Source organism: Pongo abelii, chromosome 13 (genome assembly GCF_028885655.2).
Source record: "Pongo abelii isolate AG06213 chromosome 13, NHGRI_mPonAbe1-v2.0_pri, whole genome shotgun sequence".
NCBI classification, from domain to species: domain Eukaryota; kingdom Metazoa; phylum Chordata; class Mammalia; order Primates; family Hominidae; genus Pongo; species Pongo abelii.
Window position 1 is genome coordinate 120,185,921 of NC_071998.2, and position 16,977 is coordinate 120,202,897.

Sequence of the window (16,977 nt, forward strand, 5' to 3'; positions counted from 1 at the left end):
ACCTGTGCCTGACCCTCTCCCTCAACCCCATGCTAAATTCTCTAATCCTCATCACAGCTGACTAGGATGGTATTATTTACTCTATTTTGCTCAAAAGGAGAACAAGGAAAACTCATTCAGCCTAGAGAGCTCCAGCTGTGATTCAAACGCTGGTTTGCCTATTTCCAAAGTCCAAATTCTGTCCCGTGAAATCTCCTCTCAGGCAGGTGCTGGGGCTGACAGGAGACCACCAGCCCCCTGGGGACAGGACAGGAGCCATGTCTTGTCCAACTTCACCTTGCATGATGCTTACAGAGGCAGGCAAGGTGACCATGGCTTCCCAGGCTGGCCCCACGTCACATCACTCAAGTCAATTATGACATTCGGTTTCGGAGCTTCTCAATAGGCACACACCTAGAATTTGAGATGAGTCAGTTCTTCACTGAAGAGAGCTATCTGGAGCCTTGAAGGATGTTTAGCATCCCTGGGCTTAAAATGCCAGGAGACTCCCAGTTACTGAGACAACACACATCATGGCACCTCTAGAGAAGGGGTACAGAACTGGGGATACCATGCCCAGGAAGACCAGTCTACTGCATGAATAACCACAGAAGACCAAACCCTGGACTTGGATCAAATAGTCCCAGCTCCACCATAAACTAGCTATGGGACCTTGATCATGCCAGGCCGCAGCCTCTTGGAGGCTCAGCTTCCTCATCTGTACAATGAAGGTGACAAGAATCCACAGAGAATATACTGTGGGTCCTGGCTCACAGCCACTTGTCAATGACAACAAGCTATTAACTTTTTTTTTTTTTTTTTTTGAGACAGTCTTGCTCTATTGCCCAGGCTGGAGTGCAGTGGCATAATCTCGGCTCACTGCAACCTCCACCTCCCAGTTTCAAGCGATTCTTGTACCTCAGCCTCCAGAGTAGCTGGGACCACAGGCACGTGCCACCACACCCAGCTAATTTTTGTATTTTTGGTAGAGATGGGGTTTTACCATGTTGCCCAGGTTGGTCTTGAACTCCTGAGCTCAAGCGATAGTCCCACCTCGGCCTTCCAAATTGCTGGGGTTACAGGCGTGAACCACCACACCCAGTCAACAAGCTATCAACATTTAAACCTACCAGGCTTTCCATAAAATTAGTAACCAAGCAAAATGAAAAATTTCTTATTATATAATGAATCCAAATTTTTTTTGATAGAAAAAAACAGAATCCCATTGAAGACAAATATTTGGTGACAATTTGTTGAGCCAATGTTTTCCTGGAGAGACCAGCCTGTCTGAGGAGCTCTAACAATCACGTCACTCAGACACAGTCCCCCTGGGCTTAGGAATTGGCAGAGGAGAGAGAAATGACTTCTGGAGTCCAGACTGCAGGTTTCCAGGCTGGAGGGGTTGGTGGAAGACCTGAGTGAGACAAACAGTAGGTATCTCACCACTTATTCCTCCTGGCACGGGACCCAGATTCAAAAACCACAATCTCACTCCCATACATTAAAGGAACACACAACAGATAGGCAGATAGCCTCGCAGGAGCCTTGGAGGAGGTGGCATCAGCTTTACAGGATGGGGAAACTGAGGCTTAGAGAGGGGAAATGACTTACTCGAAGTCCCAGAAAAGCACCAGGAGGCCCCCAGCTGCGAGCTGAGGAATGAGGGCATAGGATGAGCATTTTAGAAATTATGCCGGGAGGCCGGGCGCGGTGGCTCACGCCTGTAATCCCAGCACTTTGGGAGGCCGAGGAGGGTGGATCACAAGGTCAGGAGATCGAGACCATCCTGGCTAACACGGTGAAACCCTGTCTCTACTAAATATACAAAAAATTAGCCAGGCGTGGTGGCGGGTGCCTGTAGTCCCAGTTACTCGGGAGGCTGAGGCAGGAGAATGGAGTGAACCCGGGAGGTGGAGCTTGCAGTGAGCCGAGATTGCACCACTGCATTCCAGCCTGGGCGACAGAGTGAGACTCCGTCTCAAAAAAAAAAAAAAAAGAAAAAAAAAGGAATTATGCAGGGAACTGGCAGTGCCATCTAGGAGTGGGATGTGGCCCCAGGTCTGTTCTGCCAGAAGTTACAGTGACTGCCTCATGGCTGCGAACGCTCCTGCATTCCTTTATTGTCCCCACCTGGAATATAAAATCAGGCGCCCTACTCTTTGGAGCTTGGAGAGGTTAGTGTGGCGTTCTGGTGGTTGGCACCTAATGGAGGCATTCTCCGGGAGGAAAGATTCCTGCTGAAGCCAGACTGAATGGGTCTAACTTGCATATTCTCCAATCCTGCCGGTCACCCTCAGTTTCTTAGTGGACACCAAGGCCAAGTCCAGGGTAGGAGCCCATCTCTCCTTGAGTCTCCAGCCTCATTTCTCCTTCTGGACATCCTAGTTTCCAGTCACATTGAAAGTCCCTTCCTTGGAGAAGCCCCTTCTGACTCCACCCAGGCTAAGCCATGTGTCCCCTCCCAGGTGGTCCCAAGGCCTGGGCTTCCGCCCTCAAAGTACTCAGCATGGGGGCACTCAACTCCAAGGACAGGAACTACGTGCTTGACCTGTTCTCCACCAGATCCTCAGCCTCTGGCAGCTCACCCAGCACAGAGTAGGTCCCCCAAGCATTAGCACAGATGATCCCGGGAAGCTAAGGGAGAGGCCTGGGAGCCCAACAGTCTTCCTAGGGAGGGAGGGAGACCTGTAGGAGCCCCCTTCGGGCAAGTTTCTTAATCTCTCTGTGCCTCACTTACTTATCTGTAAAATGAGACTTATCTGCATGTAAAATACAAAGTATAAAACGTGGGAACATTCACTGTCTACAACTGTGGTTCTGGTTGTTCATTTTACAGGCGGGGACATGGAGGCCCACGGAGTACCTGGCAGGCCCACAGTCCACAGGTTGGAAAGAGGTGCCCAAGCCCTGGACTTTAAGCCTGGGCTCTGACCTTCAACGTTTGCTTTTCACACTACACATCATGTCAATAAATAGTTACTGGATGCCTGTTGTGTGCCAGGCCCCAGGACAGGTGTTGCATGACTGACAACAGAAAAACCTTCTCAGTGGGGAGGGATAAGCTAGATCATGGGCATTAGTGTAAATCGCCCAGGGTTCAAATTCCAGCTTCTCCACTTCCTGGCTATGATTTTTTTTTTTAGATGGGGTCTTGCTCTGTTGCCCAGGCTGAAGTGCAGTGGCCCAATCTCAGCTCACTGCAAGCTCTGCCTCCCAGGTTCACGCCATTCTCCTGCCTCGGCCTCCCGAGTAGCTGGGACCACAGGCGCTCGCCACCACGCCCGGCTAATTTTTTTGTATTTTTAGTAGAGACGGGGTTTCACCGTGTTAGCCACGATGGTCTCGATCTCCTGACCTCGTGATCCGCCCGCCTCAGACTCCCAAAGTGCTGGGATTACAGGCGTGAACCACCGCGCCCGGCCCTGGCTATGATATTGCTAAGTTTCCTAACCTCTCTAAAGTTCTTTTCTCTTCTATTAAAAAGGAAAAATAAGACCTCCCAACAGAAGTGAAACTAGGCATTGGCTTAACACGTGATAGATAGGAGCCATGACTATCTTCATCATCTTATTTTTAATTATCTATCTGTGCGCATGGTAGTAAATTTCTCGCCCTGGCCCAGGTACCCAGGACCCCAGTTCTGTCGGAGACAACCGCAATTAACAACTTCTTGTGCATCTTATCAGACAGCTGGCGCGCACACCCGCAGATACCCCCACCCTCAGGCGTCCTTCTACGCAAAGATGGATGGCACCCATCAAGGCTGTTTTTTCTTTTTTTAGACGGAGTCTCGCTCTGTCGCCCAGGCTGGAGTGCAGTGCCGCGATCTCCGCTCACTGCAAGCTCCACCTCCCGAGTTCACGCCATTCTCCTGCCTCAGCCTCCAGAGTAGCTGGGACTACAGGCGCCCACCACCACGCCCGGCTAATTTTTTTGTATTTTTAGTGGAAATGGGGTTTCACCATGTTAGCCAGGATGGTCTCGATCTCCTGACCTCGTGATCCGCCCGCCTCGGCCTCCCAAAGTGCTGCGATTACAGGCGTGAGCCACCGCAACCGGCCCAAAGCTGTTTTTACTGTTGCTTCCTTTTTTAACCTAAGGTATCTTAGAAGTCACCCTACATTAGTGCATATTAAACATTTTTCTTCTTAATGGCTGCACAGTATTCCATTGTATGGATTATTTTTTAATTTGGTTGCCGTTACTGTTATCAGCCAGGGAATTTGGGAGGACCCAGGGGGATTTATGGAGCTGCAGAGTTGGAGTCTGGGGACCCAGTTCCAACCCCAGATCTGTCCAGAATTCCGTTGTCTCGGGTATCATCTCCACCGGCGCGGTGGTGGGAGGGGGATTTGGGTGCAGACAGGACCAGCCCCAGCGTCCGAGCGAGAATCAGCGAGCAGCACGCGCAGTTGATTCCCGCGGGCGGCTCAATCATTCTGTTCAGCCACTCCGTTATACTTAGTAGCATCAAACTCATTAAGCACTCTAGCACAACCAAGCTCGGAACCTTTAGCCGACCCTCCCAGCCTCGGCACCTGACCTCGGGGCAGTGACGCTCCGACACAGCTACTCACCTTCGCCTGGGCCGCTTCACCCCTCGTTCCCAAGTACACCCCGTAGGTTGCAGCAGTCCCTGTCCCTTTAAGGGGGCCGAGCCCGGCTCCGCTACTTCCGCCCCGAAGCAGCAGGGCGCTAGCGCCCAGGCGAGAGCGGGAGAAAGCGCAGCTAGAGTTCCCCTCATAAAGATGGCGACGTCCTGGCCGCCGCGTTCGCGCCCGGCAGTGACGTCACTTCCGGGGCGGAGGAGGCTGAGTGGTGCAGTGAGGGACAAACAAAAGGAGGCGCCGGAGCAGCGCTGCGGCCGGCGGCGGGACAGAGCGGCCGGGGCCTGGGGCTGCCTGCCGGGCGGCCGGGCGCGGCGAGCCCAGGTGAGTGGACGGGGTGGGGAAAGGGGCGCGAGCTGTCACCTCTCGAAACCCACTTACACACGTCCTCGGCCAGCTGCCCGGCCCCGGGCGCCCGGGGCATCTGGGGCTCTGTCTCCGGGCCGGCCCCCTGGGGACCTCCCGCGGTGTTCGGCCTACCTCCGGGCTCCCCAGTGCCCGGGGTCTCCGGGGCACCACCTTCTCGCCGGCTCCGCGGCGCGCGAGCCCCCTCCCAGGCACCCCTGTGCCTCCTTGTGCTCCAGAAACCAGGAGTTTCCGCCTCGGCTCCCCCATGTCCACTTGTCATCCCCTGGGTCCCCCCAGATCCTCACCCCTCCACACACACTCTCCCTTTCCTAGAGGTTCCACCTCTGGGCTCTCTCCTTGCCATTTCTTTTTCAAAGATTCCCTTAACTGTCTTCTGAGTTCCTGGTCTCCTCCTCTTCCCTTGCACCCCTCCTTCCTATCGTTCCGATGGGGGCAGTGCCCTGACTTGGGAGCAGGATCCCCGGCTAGGCTCTTGGGGCCTGTCTGGGATGGGATATTTGGGAAGACCGGTCCGGAATCTAAGAACCCAGACCCTGTCCCAGTCCTGTGCATTCAGGTGGGCCCGAGGGCGAGGCGAGATCCAGTGAGGTCCGGGCCTGGTGCAGCCCTAGGTGAGCTGGATACCCAGCAAACTGAGCTCCCAGGCTGAAGGGGCATAGCTGGGGTCATGGAGTTCATGATGATTCTGCTGCTTTCGCTGACTGCTTCTTCCCCTTGATCTGGACCGGAGTGAACCAGGTCTGCCGGTTCTCAGCTGTTGCGATTGTTGCCTTTTTTGGGAAGGAGAGATGGGTCGGGGGTTGTCTGGTAGCTGCCCCCTGATGGAGACTTGGCTGGAAGGGTGGGTGGTTCCTGGGTGAGCCACACTTCCACTGACTCCTCTTCCCCTGCCCTACCTCAGGAAGCCTTTGGAGAATGAGGTGTGGAGGGAGAGCACCTGGTGAGAGGAAAGGAATTGGGGGAGCCCGAAGTTCCCAAGGGCCTCTTCCACCTCTTCTTGTTAGTAGTACTCTTAACCCCTGCCAAACTGTATTCTGCCCTCTGGAGCAGACAACCTGGCAGACAGACAGACTGTAAGAAGGGGGAGGAGATCGGCTGTTGCTGATACTTCCTGTGAAGGGGATGTGGGAGTGGGAGTTTGTTCAGAGAGACTGGGCAGTGCTGATTGCTCAGTCTCACTGGTGTTGCTTCCGTGAAGGTCAAGTCTTTCTCTGGCTCATGAAGGGAGGCAAGGACAGATGACCTGTGCTGGAGGAGGCTGTTGTGGACATGCCAGGAATGAGTGACTGGGTGGCTGGTCTCTGCTTCCTTGTTTTCCTGGTCTCAGGGCTTTGGCATGGGATCTGATGCCCTCTGCCTTCTAGGGACCATAGGGTACAGAGCAGGGGGTGCAGAGCCGGGCGTGGTGGCTCACGCCTGTAATCCCAGCACTTTGGGAGGCTGAAGCAGGCAGATCACGAGGTCAGGAGTTCGAGACCAGCCTGGCCAACATGGTGAAACCCTGTATCTACTAAAAATACAAAAAATTAGCCAGGCATGGGGCTGCGCGCCCGTAATCTCAACTATTCGGGAGGCTGAGGCAGGAGAATTGCTTGAACCCAGGAGGCAGAGGTTGCAGTGAGCCAAGATCGCGCCATTGCACTCCAGTTTGGGCAAGAAGAGCAAAACTCCGTTCTCAAAAAAACAAAAAAAACAGAGCAGGGGGCGCAGGAAATGTTCATGACTTCCCCCCAGAACTTGACTAGATGTGGTGGTTCTCCATCCCTTAGGCACACCCACCAGGAAGCCATTTCCTTTGCAAACTCTTGAGTGACCTTTCTGGACTGTAGGGAATCCTGGGGATCACTGCCGTGGGTCAGAACTCAGGGAAGTGGCCGGACCCTGGGTTGCTGCCTGGCTTGGCCTGGACCTTGCCTGTAGGAGTTGGAGGGAAATCAGCCTGGTTCCTGACTTCCTCGTCTTAGAGTAGAGCTGATTCCAGGTTTTCTTTTCTTTCTTTTTTTTTTTTTTTTTTGAAACGGAGTCTCACTGTCGTCCAGGCTGGAGTGCAGTGGTGCGATTTCGGCTCACTGCAAGCTCCGCCTCCCGGGTTCACGCCATTCTCCTGCCTCAGCCTCCCGAGTAGCTGGGACTACAGGCGCCCGCCACCACACCCGGCTAATTTTTGGTATTTTTAGTAGAGTCAGGGTTTCACTGTGTTAGCCAGGATGGTCTCGATCTCCTGACCTAGTGATCCGCCCGCCTCGGCCTCCCAAAGTGCTGGGATTACAGGCGTGAGCCACCGCGCCCAGCCTCCAGGTTTTCACATGGAGAAACTGAGGCACACACTGATGGGCCAAGACCTCTTGGAGATTCAGGTGGGATGGATATGGGGTCCTTAGAGCCCAGCACAGTGTCTCTCCATGCCTTGACTCATTCATTCATTCATTCATTCATTCATTCATCCATTCTTTAGAAAGTGCCTGTCTTGGGCCTGGAATGGCTGGGAAAACATCCCTGGCCTCCTGAGAGCTGCAGTCTGGGAGGACAGGCAGACCAGAAGACACATAAGTTCTGATACACTGTGACCACCATATTAATAGAAATATTACAGAGGCAGCCCAGAGGAAGAAGGAATTAGCTCTGGATGCTTATGTAAGGGATGGTCAGGGTATGCTTTCTGGAAGAGGAGGGACTAGAATAATCAGTGACAGGGAGTCCAGGGGCCAAAGTTCTGGACCTGGCTCTGCCATGGGCAGGTGATTGGACCACCCAGCCTCAGTGGGTGCCCCATCCTTGACAAGGAGGGTAGAGTGAGGTAGAGGTTGGCTTGGATGGCCTCTGTGCCTATATAGCTGTAGGTACTTTACTGCCTAGTCACCACCACCCCGTATGGAATTGCAGGGTTATTGACCTACCTCCCATGATGGCGGAGACCGTCTTCCATGTCTGCCCTCCCGGCACAGGGCCTGGAACTTAGTCAGTATAGTAAATACCCAGTGGTAGAAATGATGGAAAAACAGCCATCCCTCCTAGATCAGTCCGGGTGTCTTTGTCTACCCCTGCCCTCCTCCTTCCTGGGTAACTCCTGCTGATCCTTTGGCTCTCTCTGGTCTCTGGGCCACTCTCCCAGCTCCTGGCTCCCCGAAACCCGTGTTGTAGTGATCACAGCTCTTTCCTCACCCTGCCACTCCCATGCACAGTTCTGCACAGTGTCTGGCGCATACGGAGTAGATGCTCACCGGAGGCTGGTTGACTGTCAGAGATGATGGGTGGATTTGGTGTTTAAGTTGGAGTCTGGGCAGTGGCTGTTCTCTGCCTGACCCAGCCACCCTGCTGTGGCTCATCTCTTGCCACTTCCCGCCTCTGGCTCTGGATCTCGCCATGCCGAGCCCGCAAGCCTTCTCCGGATGCCATGTACTCTCTCCTCCAGGTAAACATGTGCTGTTCCTCCTGCCTGGAATGCTCTTTTTCCAGCTCCTACTCTTAGGAGTCAACTCAGACAACTCCTCCTCCAGAAAGCCTTCCCTGACCCCACTAGTCTGGGTCTAGTGCTTCTCCTGGCTCCCCTGCAGCAGAGCTCTGAGCTCTCAGACCGTCGCTACTGACTTGGCACCTCCTCAGTAGACCAGGTTCTGGAGGGAGGTGCTCTGTCAGAACCTCTTTTGTCTGCCAGGCGCGGTGGCTTATGCCTGTAATCCCAATACTTTGGGAGGCCGAGGCGGGCAGATCACTGGAGATCAGGAGTTCGAGAGCAGCCTGGCTAACATGGGGAAACGCTGTCTCTACTGAAAATACAAAAAAATCAGCCAGGCTTGGTGGTGCGCACCTGAAATCCCATCTACTCGGGAGGCTGAGGCAGGAGAATCACTTGAACGCGGGAGGCGGAGGTTGCAGTGAACCGAGATCGCACCACTATACTCCAGCCTGGGTGACAGAGTGTGACTCTTGTCTCAAAAAAAACCTCTTTTGTCACCCCAGAGCCCAGCCAAGGGCCTGCTACCAAGCAGGCTCTCAGGAAGTGCTGGCTGTGTGGCAGGTAACTGCAACAGTCACACATGTGCCTGCTGACGGCAGCTCTCGCTTCCTTGTAGGGAGGCAGCGTCCATGGAGCAAAAGGAATGCCAGGACCCTGCCCAGGCAGACGCGGGTCAGCCTCAGCACCGACAGCCGACGCGCAGATAGCAGAGCCGTCCTTGGGGTAAGGACTGGGCCCCTCTCCTTCCCGGCCAGCTCCAGCTCCAGTCAAGTGCCCTTCCCAGCCTGGGGAGCAAAGGGTAGCATCTCCGTCCCCACAGTCCTTTGCTTTTCTTGCTGTAGGTCCAGGGCAGAGTGGCAGACAGCAGAATTACTGTCTTCCTCCTCCCGCTGAGTAATGTCTGCTTGCTGCACTCATTGAATGCTAAGTTGTTTCATTGCAAACCTCTGTTTTTTCTCCCTCACCCCAGATCTTATCAGTCTGGGTTTTGCTAATGCAGCCTCATGACCACATTTCCCAAAAAGCATGGACCACGTTTCCCAAGTGTGTTCCATGAGATACCAGTTTCTTAGGTCACAGTGGTTTGATGATTCCGGGAAACAAAGACTTCTTGTTATCCTTGCTGCAGGACTTATCAGAGCCTTGAATCAGAGCCGTGATCAGGATTGAGCTGATCACGATAAGGGAGCTAGCGACTCGTGTTTCCCCATGCTTATTTGATCATGTAGACATCTTTGGGGACTGGGATTCCTTGGCCTGTGCTTTGGAAAACAGTTCCCAGAGGCAGGAGAGTCCCTTTAGAACATTTGGAGGATTAAATATGTTGACATAGAGCAGGCAGTTGGCAGAGTTCATGTCCTAGAAGGTGGTCCCGAGTCATAGCTGGTGTGTGTATAGATGGCTGTGTAATTTGCCAAACATACTCAGGTAGGTGATCTCATTTGACCAGTTGAGGATGCTTAGGCAGTGGCCATTATCTCCAGTTTACAGATGTGGAAACTGAAAATCAGAGTGAGGAAGCAACTTGCCCAGACTCATCTGTAAAGAAGGCAAGGACATGCGGCTTGAATCCAGACCCTGGAATCCTGGGCCACGGTCCTCTGTTGTCTGCCCTGAGGCCTCCCTGCCTTTATCTCTCACCTCAGTTTTTTGTGTGAAGGAAGGCCTGAGCCTCCCGGCCTGGATTTTAAAAGAAATAGTAATTTTTTGTTTTGTAATTACCAACATAGTTGTATATTCATTATATGTTTTTATACTGTTTGGCTATTTTTGGGGGACAGGGTCTCACACTGTTGCCCAGGATGGAGTGCAGTGGCACCATCATGACTCACTGCAGCCTCGATCTCCAAGGCTCCAGCGATCCTCCTGCCTCAGCCTCTCAACTAGCTGGGACTGCAGGTGTGCACCACTGTGCCCAGCTAATTTTATTTATTTATTGTAGAGATAGAGCCTCTCTACATTGCCCAGGCTGGTCTCGAACTCCTGAGTTCAAGAGATGCTCGTACCTCGGCCTCCCAAAGTGCTGGGATTATGGGTGTGAGCCACCATGCCAGGCCTGTTTGGATCTTTAATGTCATCTAGGAAATGAGTCTCCGCTGAGTCCCATCTTCAGAGGTGTGAATGGGAAGGGGTATATTTTTCCACATCTATTATTACCATTTGCTTATTTTTATAAAAATCTGGTCATGTTTGAGTTGCTGATTCACAGTTTGCTTTTGTTTCATTTAGTGATATTCCCTGGACCTCTTTTTTTTTTTTTTGAGATGGAGTCTCGCTCTGTCACCCAGCCTGGAGTGCAGTGGCACAATCTCAGCTCACTGCAAACTCCGCCTCCCGGGTTCACTGTATTCTCCTGCCTCAGCCTTCTGACTAGCTGGGACTACAGGCGCCCGCCACCACACCCGGCTAATTTTTTTTTGTATTTTTAGTAGAGACGGGGTTTCACCGTGTTAGCCAGGATGGTCTCGATCTCCTGACCTCGTGATCCGCCGCCTCGGCCTCCCAAAGTGCTGGGATTGTAGGCATGAGCCACCGCGCCCGGCTCCCCGGCTCCCCTGGACCTCTTTCCCATGCAAGAGGTAGATAGAGCTGTGTGTGGTCCTGGCAGAATGCAAACCCTGGAGCCTCCCCGGCCCCTCCCCCTCACATGCTGGGAGTTTTGAGCTGTTTGGGCATTTACAGCAGCAGAGGGAGGTGGGAAGTGCCTGGTGTGTGATTGTGTCGACTCTCCTGTTTATGGGATAAGGTCAGCCAACTCCTGGCTCTGCCCTGTAGGAGTTTCCTGTTGGTTTTGAGGAACTCTGTCCCCTGGAGAGAGGGGAGGCCTGAGCTGTAGTCTTTCATGCTGGGCAGAGCTGAGCAGGAAGCAGCAGGTCCTGCTTGTCAGATCATAATTCCTCCTCTTTGCCGAGGATGGCGTGGAATGAACCGCATGGGCCGGCCTGAGGGGTTTTGGCCTCCACCCACCACCTGGGTTCAGGGGACACACACGAATCAAGCTGAGACTAATTGAGTCTGAGCCATTGTTCTCCTGAGCCCAGCCCTTCCTGGGGATAGGAAGGAACAGGCAGACCCTGACTCAGTTTACCCTTGCTGTATCTGGAGGAAGTGTTGGTTGTGGTCCTTTTGGCATGCTCCTTTCAAGTTTTAGTTCTGAGAGTGGGCAGGTGAGGAGCAGGAGGAGGGCCCACCCTGCCACCTGGGTCCAAAGATGCTCTCTTTTGGGGTATAGCTGGCCTCAGCAAGGGTTTGGACAAGGAGAGCGAACAGGCGTGGCAGCCTCATTTTGCGGGGCTGTGAGAGCGTCTGGCGGGATCGCGCTGGGAGTGAGGTCTGTGCCGGAGCTCCTGACATCTCACCTGTGTTTTTCAGGCTTACTGTCCTGTCGCTCTCCCTCCCCCACGTCGCTTCCTCCATTCTTCCCCAGGAGTCTCTTTTCTCTCCCATACACTGCTTGGGAGAGAGCCGCAGAGCTGGCCTCTCCACAGATGGTGCTCAGCGTCTCCGGCTTCTCCTCGTTTCTGCAGTAGCACCTCCACAGTCCGTGGTCATTCTCAGCACCGTGTCTCAGTACTAAGCCGCACCCTGGGATGCTGCACGTATTTGCCCATCTTACCTTTGCCACAGCCTTGCGTGTGAGGTTGCTTTACCATTTTACAGACCAAGGCCCAGAGGGATGAGGTCTCTGGCCCAAAGTTATACAGTGTACGTGTGGCAAAGCCAGGACTTGAACCCAGGTTGGTATGGCTTGGCAGCCGGGGCTTTTTCTACTTCACCCTCCATTGCCCCTTTTTCTCAGATTCCCAGGCCTTTGGGGGCCTTCAGAGTCACCTGGGAGCTTGTCTAAAATGCTGTTCCCCGGGCCTACCACCACAGACCTGCAGAGTCTGCCCTGGAAGTTTGGCCCCAGGAATCTGAACTTTGAAGATGCTTCCCCAGCAGTTGTGAGGCTGGTGGGCTACAAACAGTGCTGAGAAACACTGACCAGAGGCCATTCTTTCAGCCTTAGTCCCCGTTGTCTACCGCAGAACTCCTGCCCTTGGTGTGGAAACAGGGCTGAGCTCCCCACAGGACTGGGACTGGACAGTAGTTGGTTTTTTTTTAATTAATTAATTAATTTTTTTGAGATGGAGTCTTGTTCTGTCACCCAGGCTGGAGTGCAGTGGTGCGATCTTGCTCACTGCAACCTCCACCTCCTAGGTTCAAGCTATTCTCCTGCCTCAGCCTCCCGAGTAGCTGGGACTACAGGCGCCCACCACCACGCCTGGCTAATTTTTGTATTTTTAGTAGAGACGGGGTTTCACCATATTGCCTGTGGATGGTCTCGATCTCCTGACCTTGTGATCCACCCGCCTTGGCCTCCCAAAGTTCCAGGACTACAGCTGTGAGCCACCGTGCCCGGCCTATTTTTTTAATTTAATTTTACTTTTTTGAGATGGGATCCCGCTCTGTTACCCAGCCTGGAGTGCAGTGGTGCCATCTTGGCTGACTGCAGCCTCCACCTCCTGGGTTCAAGTGATTCTCCTGTCTCAGCCTCCCAAGTAGCTGGGATTACAGATGCGCACCACCACGCCTGGCTAATTTTTATATTTTTAGTAGAGATGAGGTTTCACCTTGTTGGTCAGGCTGGTCTCGAACTCCTGACCTCAGGTGATCCACCCACCTCGGCCTTCCAAAGTGCTGGGATTACAGGCGTGAGCCACCGCACCTGGCCAGACAGTTGTTTTTTAGTGGCTTCATTTTGTGTGTGTGTGTGTGTGTGTGTGTGTGCGCGCGCGTGCTGGGAAGGCAACCTTCCCTCCTCAAGGACATGTGGGGCTGAGGTTTCTAGAAGGGCTTTTACTCGCGGCCACAAACGTTCCCTGCTGTCTTCCAGATGCATTTCTGTTGCGTCTTGCATCTCGCAGCAAGTTTGTCTACATCTAAACGTCTCTTGAGGGCTTAAAACCTCAAAATTAAATTGCTTGCTGCAATCTAAGCCTCACGCCTAGAGCGATGTTCCAGTGGAGTAAAAGTGGCTGTAAAATTCCACAGCTTTCACGTGCCACCTGGACGCTGTCAGAGTGCTGCTGCCAAACCTGCGCCCTCTGACGGGCAGCATGACAAATGCACTGACCAGCAGCGGGGGCGTTGGGCAGGTGTCCCCTGCAGGGACACCTCGCATCTCCAAGCTGACCCCATGGGTCAGGATCCCTGAGGGTAGCCCCCTTCCATCCAAGAGAGTCAGGTACCAGGCAGCTCACCCTCTGTCAGACCCCCCAGTCCTCCCCCTGGTTTGCCTAGGGCTTGGCCGGTGCCCAGTCCCCTGGGATCTCAGCAGAAGATGTGTGTGCTGCCTCTCTAGGGTACTGGTGGCCACATTTCATAACCTGCCTAAGAAGGCAGCGCTGGTATTCATAACAGGTTAAGACCTGTAAACTGTGTGTGGCCGTGACTCCCTGTGCAAATATGAGTGTTTGTTGGCTGGATGTGGCAGTTCCCACCAGTAATCCCAGCACTTTGGGAGGCTGAGGTGGAGGATTGCTTGAGCCCAGGAGTTCCAGACCAGCTTGGGCAACATAGTGACCTGTCTCTACAAAAATAAAAAAAATTAGTCCAGGCGCAGTGGCTCAGCACTTTGGGAGGCTGAGGCAGGTGGATCACCTGAGGTCAGGAGTTCGAAACCAGCCTAGCCAACATGGTGAAACCCTGTTTCTACTAAAAAATACAAAAATCAGCCGGGTGTGGTGACATACACTTGTAATCCCAGCTACTTGGGAGGCCGAGGCAGAATTGCTTGAACCTGGGAGGTGAAGGGTGCAGTGAGCCGAGATTGTGCCACTGCACTTTAGCCTGGGTGACAGAGTGAGACCCCGTCTAAAAAAAAAAAAAAAAAAAGAAAAGAAAAAAATTAGCCAGGTGTGGTGGCATGTGCATGTAGTTCCAGGTACTTAGAGGCTGAGACTGGAGGACTGCTTGAGCCCAGGAGTTCCACACCAGCCTGGGCAACATAACAACCTATCTCTACAAAAAATTTTTAGAAATAGCCAGGTGTGGTGGCACATGCCTGTAGTTGCAGCTACTCGGAGGCTGAGGCTGGAGGATCGCTTGAGCTAAGGAGTTCAAGGTTGCAGTGAGCCGTGATCGCACCATTGTGCTCCAGCCTGGGCGACAGCAAGACCCTGTCTCAAAAAAAAATAAAACGGCCTGCCTTCCAGGCCCCTCTGCCCCCGGGGCCCAGACCCAACACTGCCTTCTGGCCCTAAACCCAGGGCTAGGCTCCCTTCCAGAGCTTCCTTACAGCAGTACCCATGAGACCAGAGGCATCTGAGTATGGCCTGATGGGGTTCCCTGTAGAGCCCTGGTTTCCATGTACCCCTAAGGAAAAGAGGATCTTGTCTCAAGAAGTATCTTCAAGGGCCTGGGTCCCAGGCGGGTCCAGGAGGCCTGCTTGCCTTTGAGGCAGGTTGGCACAATGGAAAGTCAGGTTTGGGGTGCAACTTCCCAGCTCTTCTTAGCTGTGTGGCCTTGGGCAGGTTACCAAAACTTCTCTGGGTCTCAGACATCACACCCATAAAAGGACTGATAAACTCTACCATAATAATAACAGCAGTGAACGTTCCAGAGCCTTACTGTGTGGCAGGCACTAGTCCAAAAGCTTTATGTGGACTCTATCCTTCTGTCCTCATCACAACCCTCCAAGCAGTAGACTTGTCAGACCATTTTACAGCTGAGGAGACCAGAGCCCAGCGAGGTGAAGGGACTTTCTCACGGTCTCGTGGTGAGGTGGGTGCCACCTTGCTGCTTTGCATGAAGGTTGGGAGATGGGGCAAGGACATGCTGGGCACTTAGTTGATGGTCAGTAACTGGGTGCTCCTGCCCCAGCCTGGCAGGGCGAGGGCAGGTCCTGAGGCTGCACCTCCAGCCCCACCTGCTGCCTCTCTCTGCTTGGCTCCAGAGCTGCTGGGGGAAGCCCAGGTGGGTATCCCTCACCTGTTGCCTTTCACCCTAGAAGGCAGGCCACGCCCTTGCAAGTTGGTGTGAGGATGAACCTGTTTGGGAGCCCAGCCCAGGTGAGAGCAGTTTGGAACTGACCCGTGCTCCCCTCCCCCTCCAGCCCTGGCGTCTCCCCTCTTCCTCTCCCCAGGAAGTGAGGGTGTGCCCTTCTACACAGGGTGAGTCCCAAGCCAGGCAGCACCCCCAGCCAGCAGCCTCTGACTCACCCCAGCTGGGTGTGGGGGCCTCCAGGGCAGTGTCCGCCCTGGGGAGGGTGGAGGCTGTGTGTGCCAGACGAGGCTGAGACCTCTCCTCCCGCTCTGGCTCTGGGACAGGGTAAGCACATGACCCATGGCCGGTGGTGGGAACAGATCCACAGGCTTGGAACCCTCCCGGGACAGGGCCTGTTGAGAGCGGCCCCTTCGCGCTCCCTGAGAGAGCACTGGAGGGCCAGCCTTCCCATCTCCGGTACAGGAGGGGTGCCAGCCTCCCGCCTCCCCTCCTGCTTGGGAAGTTTTCCCGGCTCAGCCTTGTTTGCGCTTTCACAAAAGGCTCTCTGTGCCCTGTTTACCCGCAGCCCGCCTGCCTGCCGCCCAGGTGTGGGAGCCACGCCAAATCCCCATGGGCCCACATGGGGTCTGGTGCGTGCTGGGGGGTCTGTCTCTGGGACAGAGTGGGCAGCTTGTCATTTCTTGGCTCCTTTCCCTGTCTTCGAGAAGCATCCAGGGGATGTGGACTCAGGCTGAACCTAAGGACTGGCTCTGAGAGCAGATGGCCAACTCTGCCACAAGGGAGTCCTGAGCCTGGGAGGGCCTCCAGGTGTTCGAGGTTCTGTGAGTCCTAGGGGGTCCTGTGGGTCTCCGAGTGGTCTGGCCCCTGCTCAGAGACATGGTGCTTGAGGCTGGGCCCTCACCCAGGTCAGTCACCACTGAATTCTGGGAGGGTCATCTGCGATGGCAGGTGGGACTGTGGAACAACAGCCTGAGTGTGCCCGGTGCTGTATTGACCCATGATGCCTTATCTTATTGTTAATTCTCACGATAACCCATTTCACAGCTATAACCCATTTTAGGCTGTAATATTTTAGGATGTAATATTTCCATCTTGCAGTTGAGGACACAGAGGCTCTGAGGCCCCAGTGAGGCAGTGGTGGAGTTGACGTTTGAGTTGCCCAACTCTGGGGTCTGAGCTCCTCCCCGCTCTGCTCCCAGGAGATGAGGACCGCAAGCTGCTGAGCGTGAGTGTTACGAGGCAGGGCAGGGAGGATGAGGCTGACCTGTTTCTAATATACGGATGGCAGCTACTCATAAATTCTTTTATCATCCTGAGAAACCACACAGTGAGGAAGGTCTTTTGATTTATTTCCAAGGAGTTTTTCTACTCATAAACATACCAGATTTAAATAATGGAAGAATGTGTAATATACATAGCCCTCTACAGTCTTACCACGAGTAGACTTAACTATATATAGTTCTGTGCATAGCTTTCTAAATTCTTTTCTGTACACAGTAATAAGTTTGTTATTGATATAATTTTATTTTTTGAGACAGAGTCTCACTCTGTCACCCAGGCAGGAGTACAGGAGCACAG

The 16,977-nt window shown here is 53.7% G+C and overlaps 2 protein-coding genes across 19 annotated transcripts in view; one reads left to right on the plus strand and one right to left on the minus strand.

Annotated features, from left to right (window-relative positions):
- The window catches only part of LOC100452866 (kynurenine--oxoglutarate transaminase 1), a 57,902-nt gene extending 53,165 nt beyond the window's left edge, over positions 1-4,737 (minus strand). For 9 of the 15 annotated variants that reach the window (XM_054521161.2, XM_054521158.2, XM_054521164.2 and 6 more), the window contains exon 1: positions 4,557-4,730. In XM_054521161.2, coding sequence (XP_054377136.2) covers positions 4,557-4,723 — 167 coding nt within the window. In that variant the 5' untranslated portion in view covers positions 4,724-4,730. Of the gene's footprint in view, positions 1-4,556 lie in introns of all 15 variants that reach the window. The other 6 variants (XM_054521171.2, XM_063714074.1, XM_054521170.2 and 3 more) reach the window with 3 other exon arrangements.
- A 46-nt stretch (positions 4,738-4,783) lies between these two features.
- Positions 4,784-16,977, plus strand: part of LRRC8A (leucine rich repeat containing 8 VRAC subunit A) — a 38,173-nt gene continuing 25,979 nt past the window's right edge. The window contains exons 1-3 of one of the 4 annotated variants that reach the window (XM_054521174.2): positions 5,009-5,566; positions 8,138-8,367; positions 9,029-9,135. The gene's annotated coding sequence lies outside the window, so the exon portion shown is untranslated. Of the gene's footprint in view, positions 4,911-5,008; positions 5,567-8,137; positions 8,368-9,028; positions 9,136-15,354; positions 15,465-16,977 lie in introns of those variants that run through there. The other 3 variants (XM_002820281.5, XM_002820282.5, XM_063714075.1) reach the window with 3 other exon arrangements.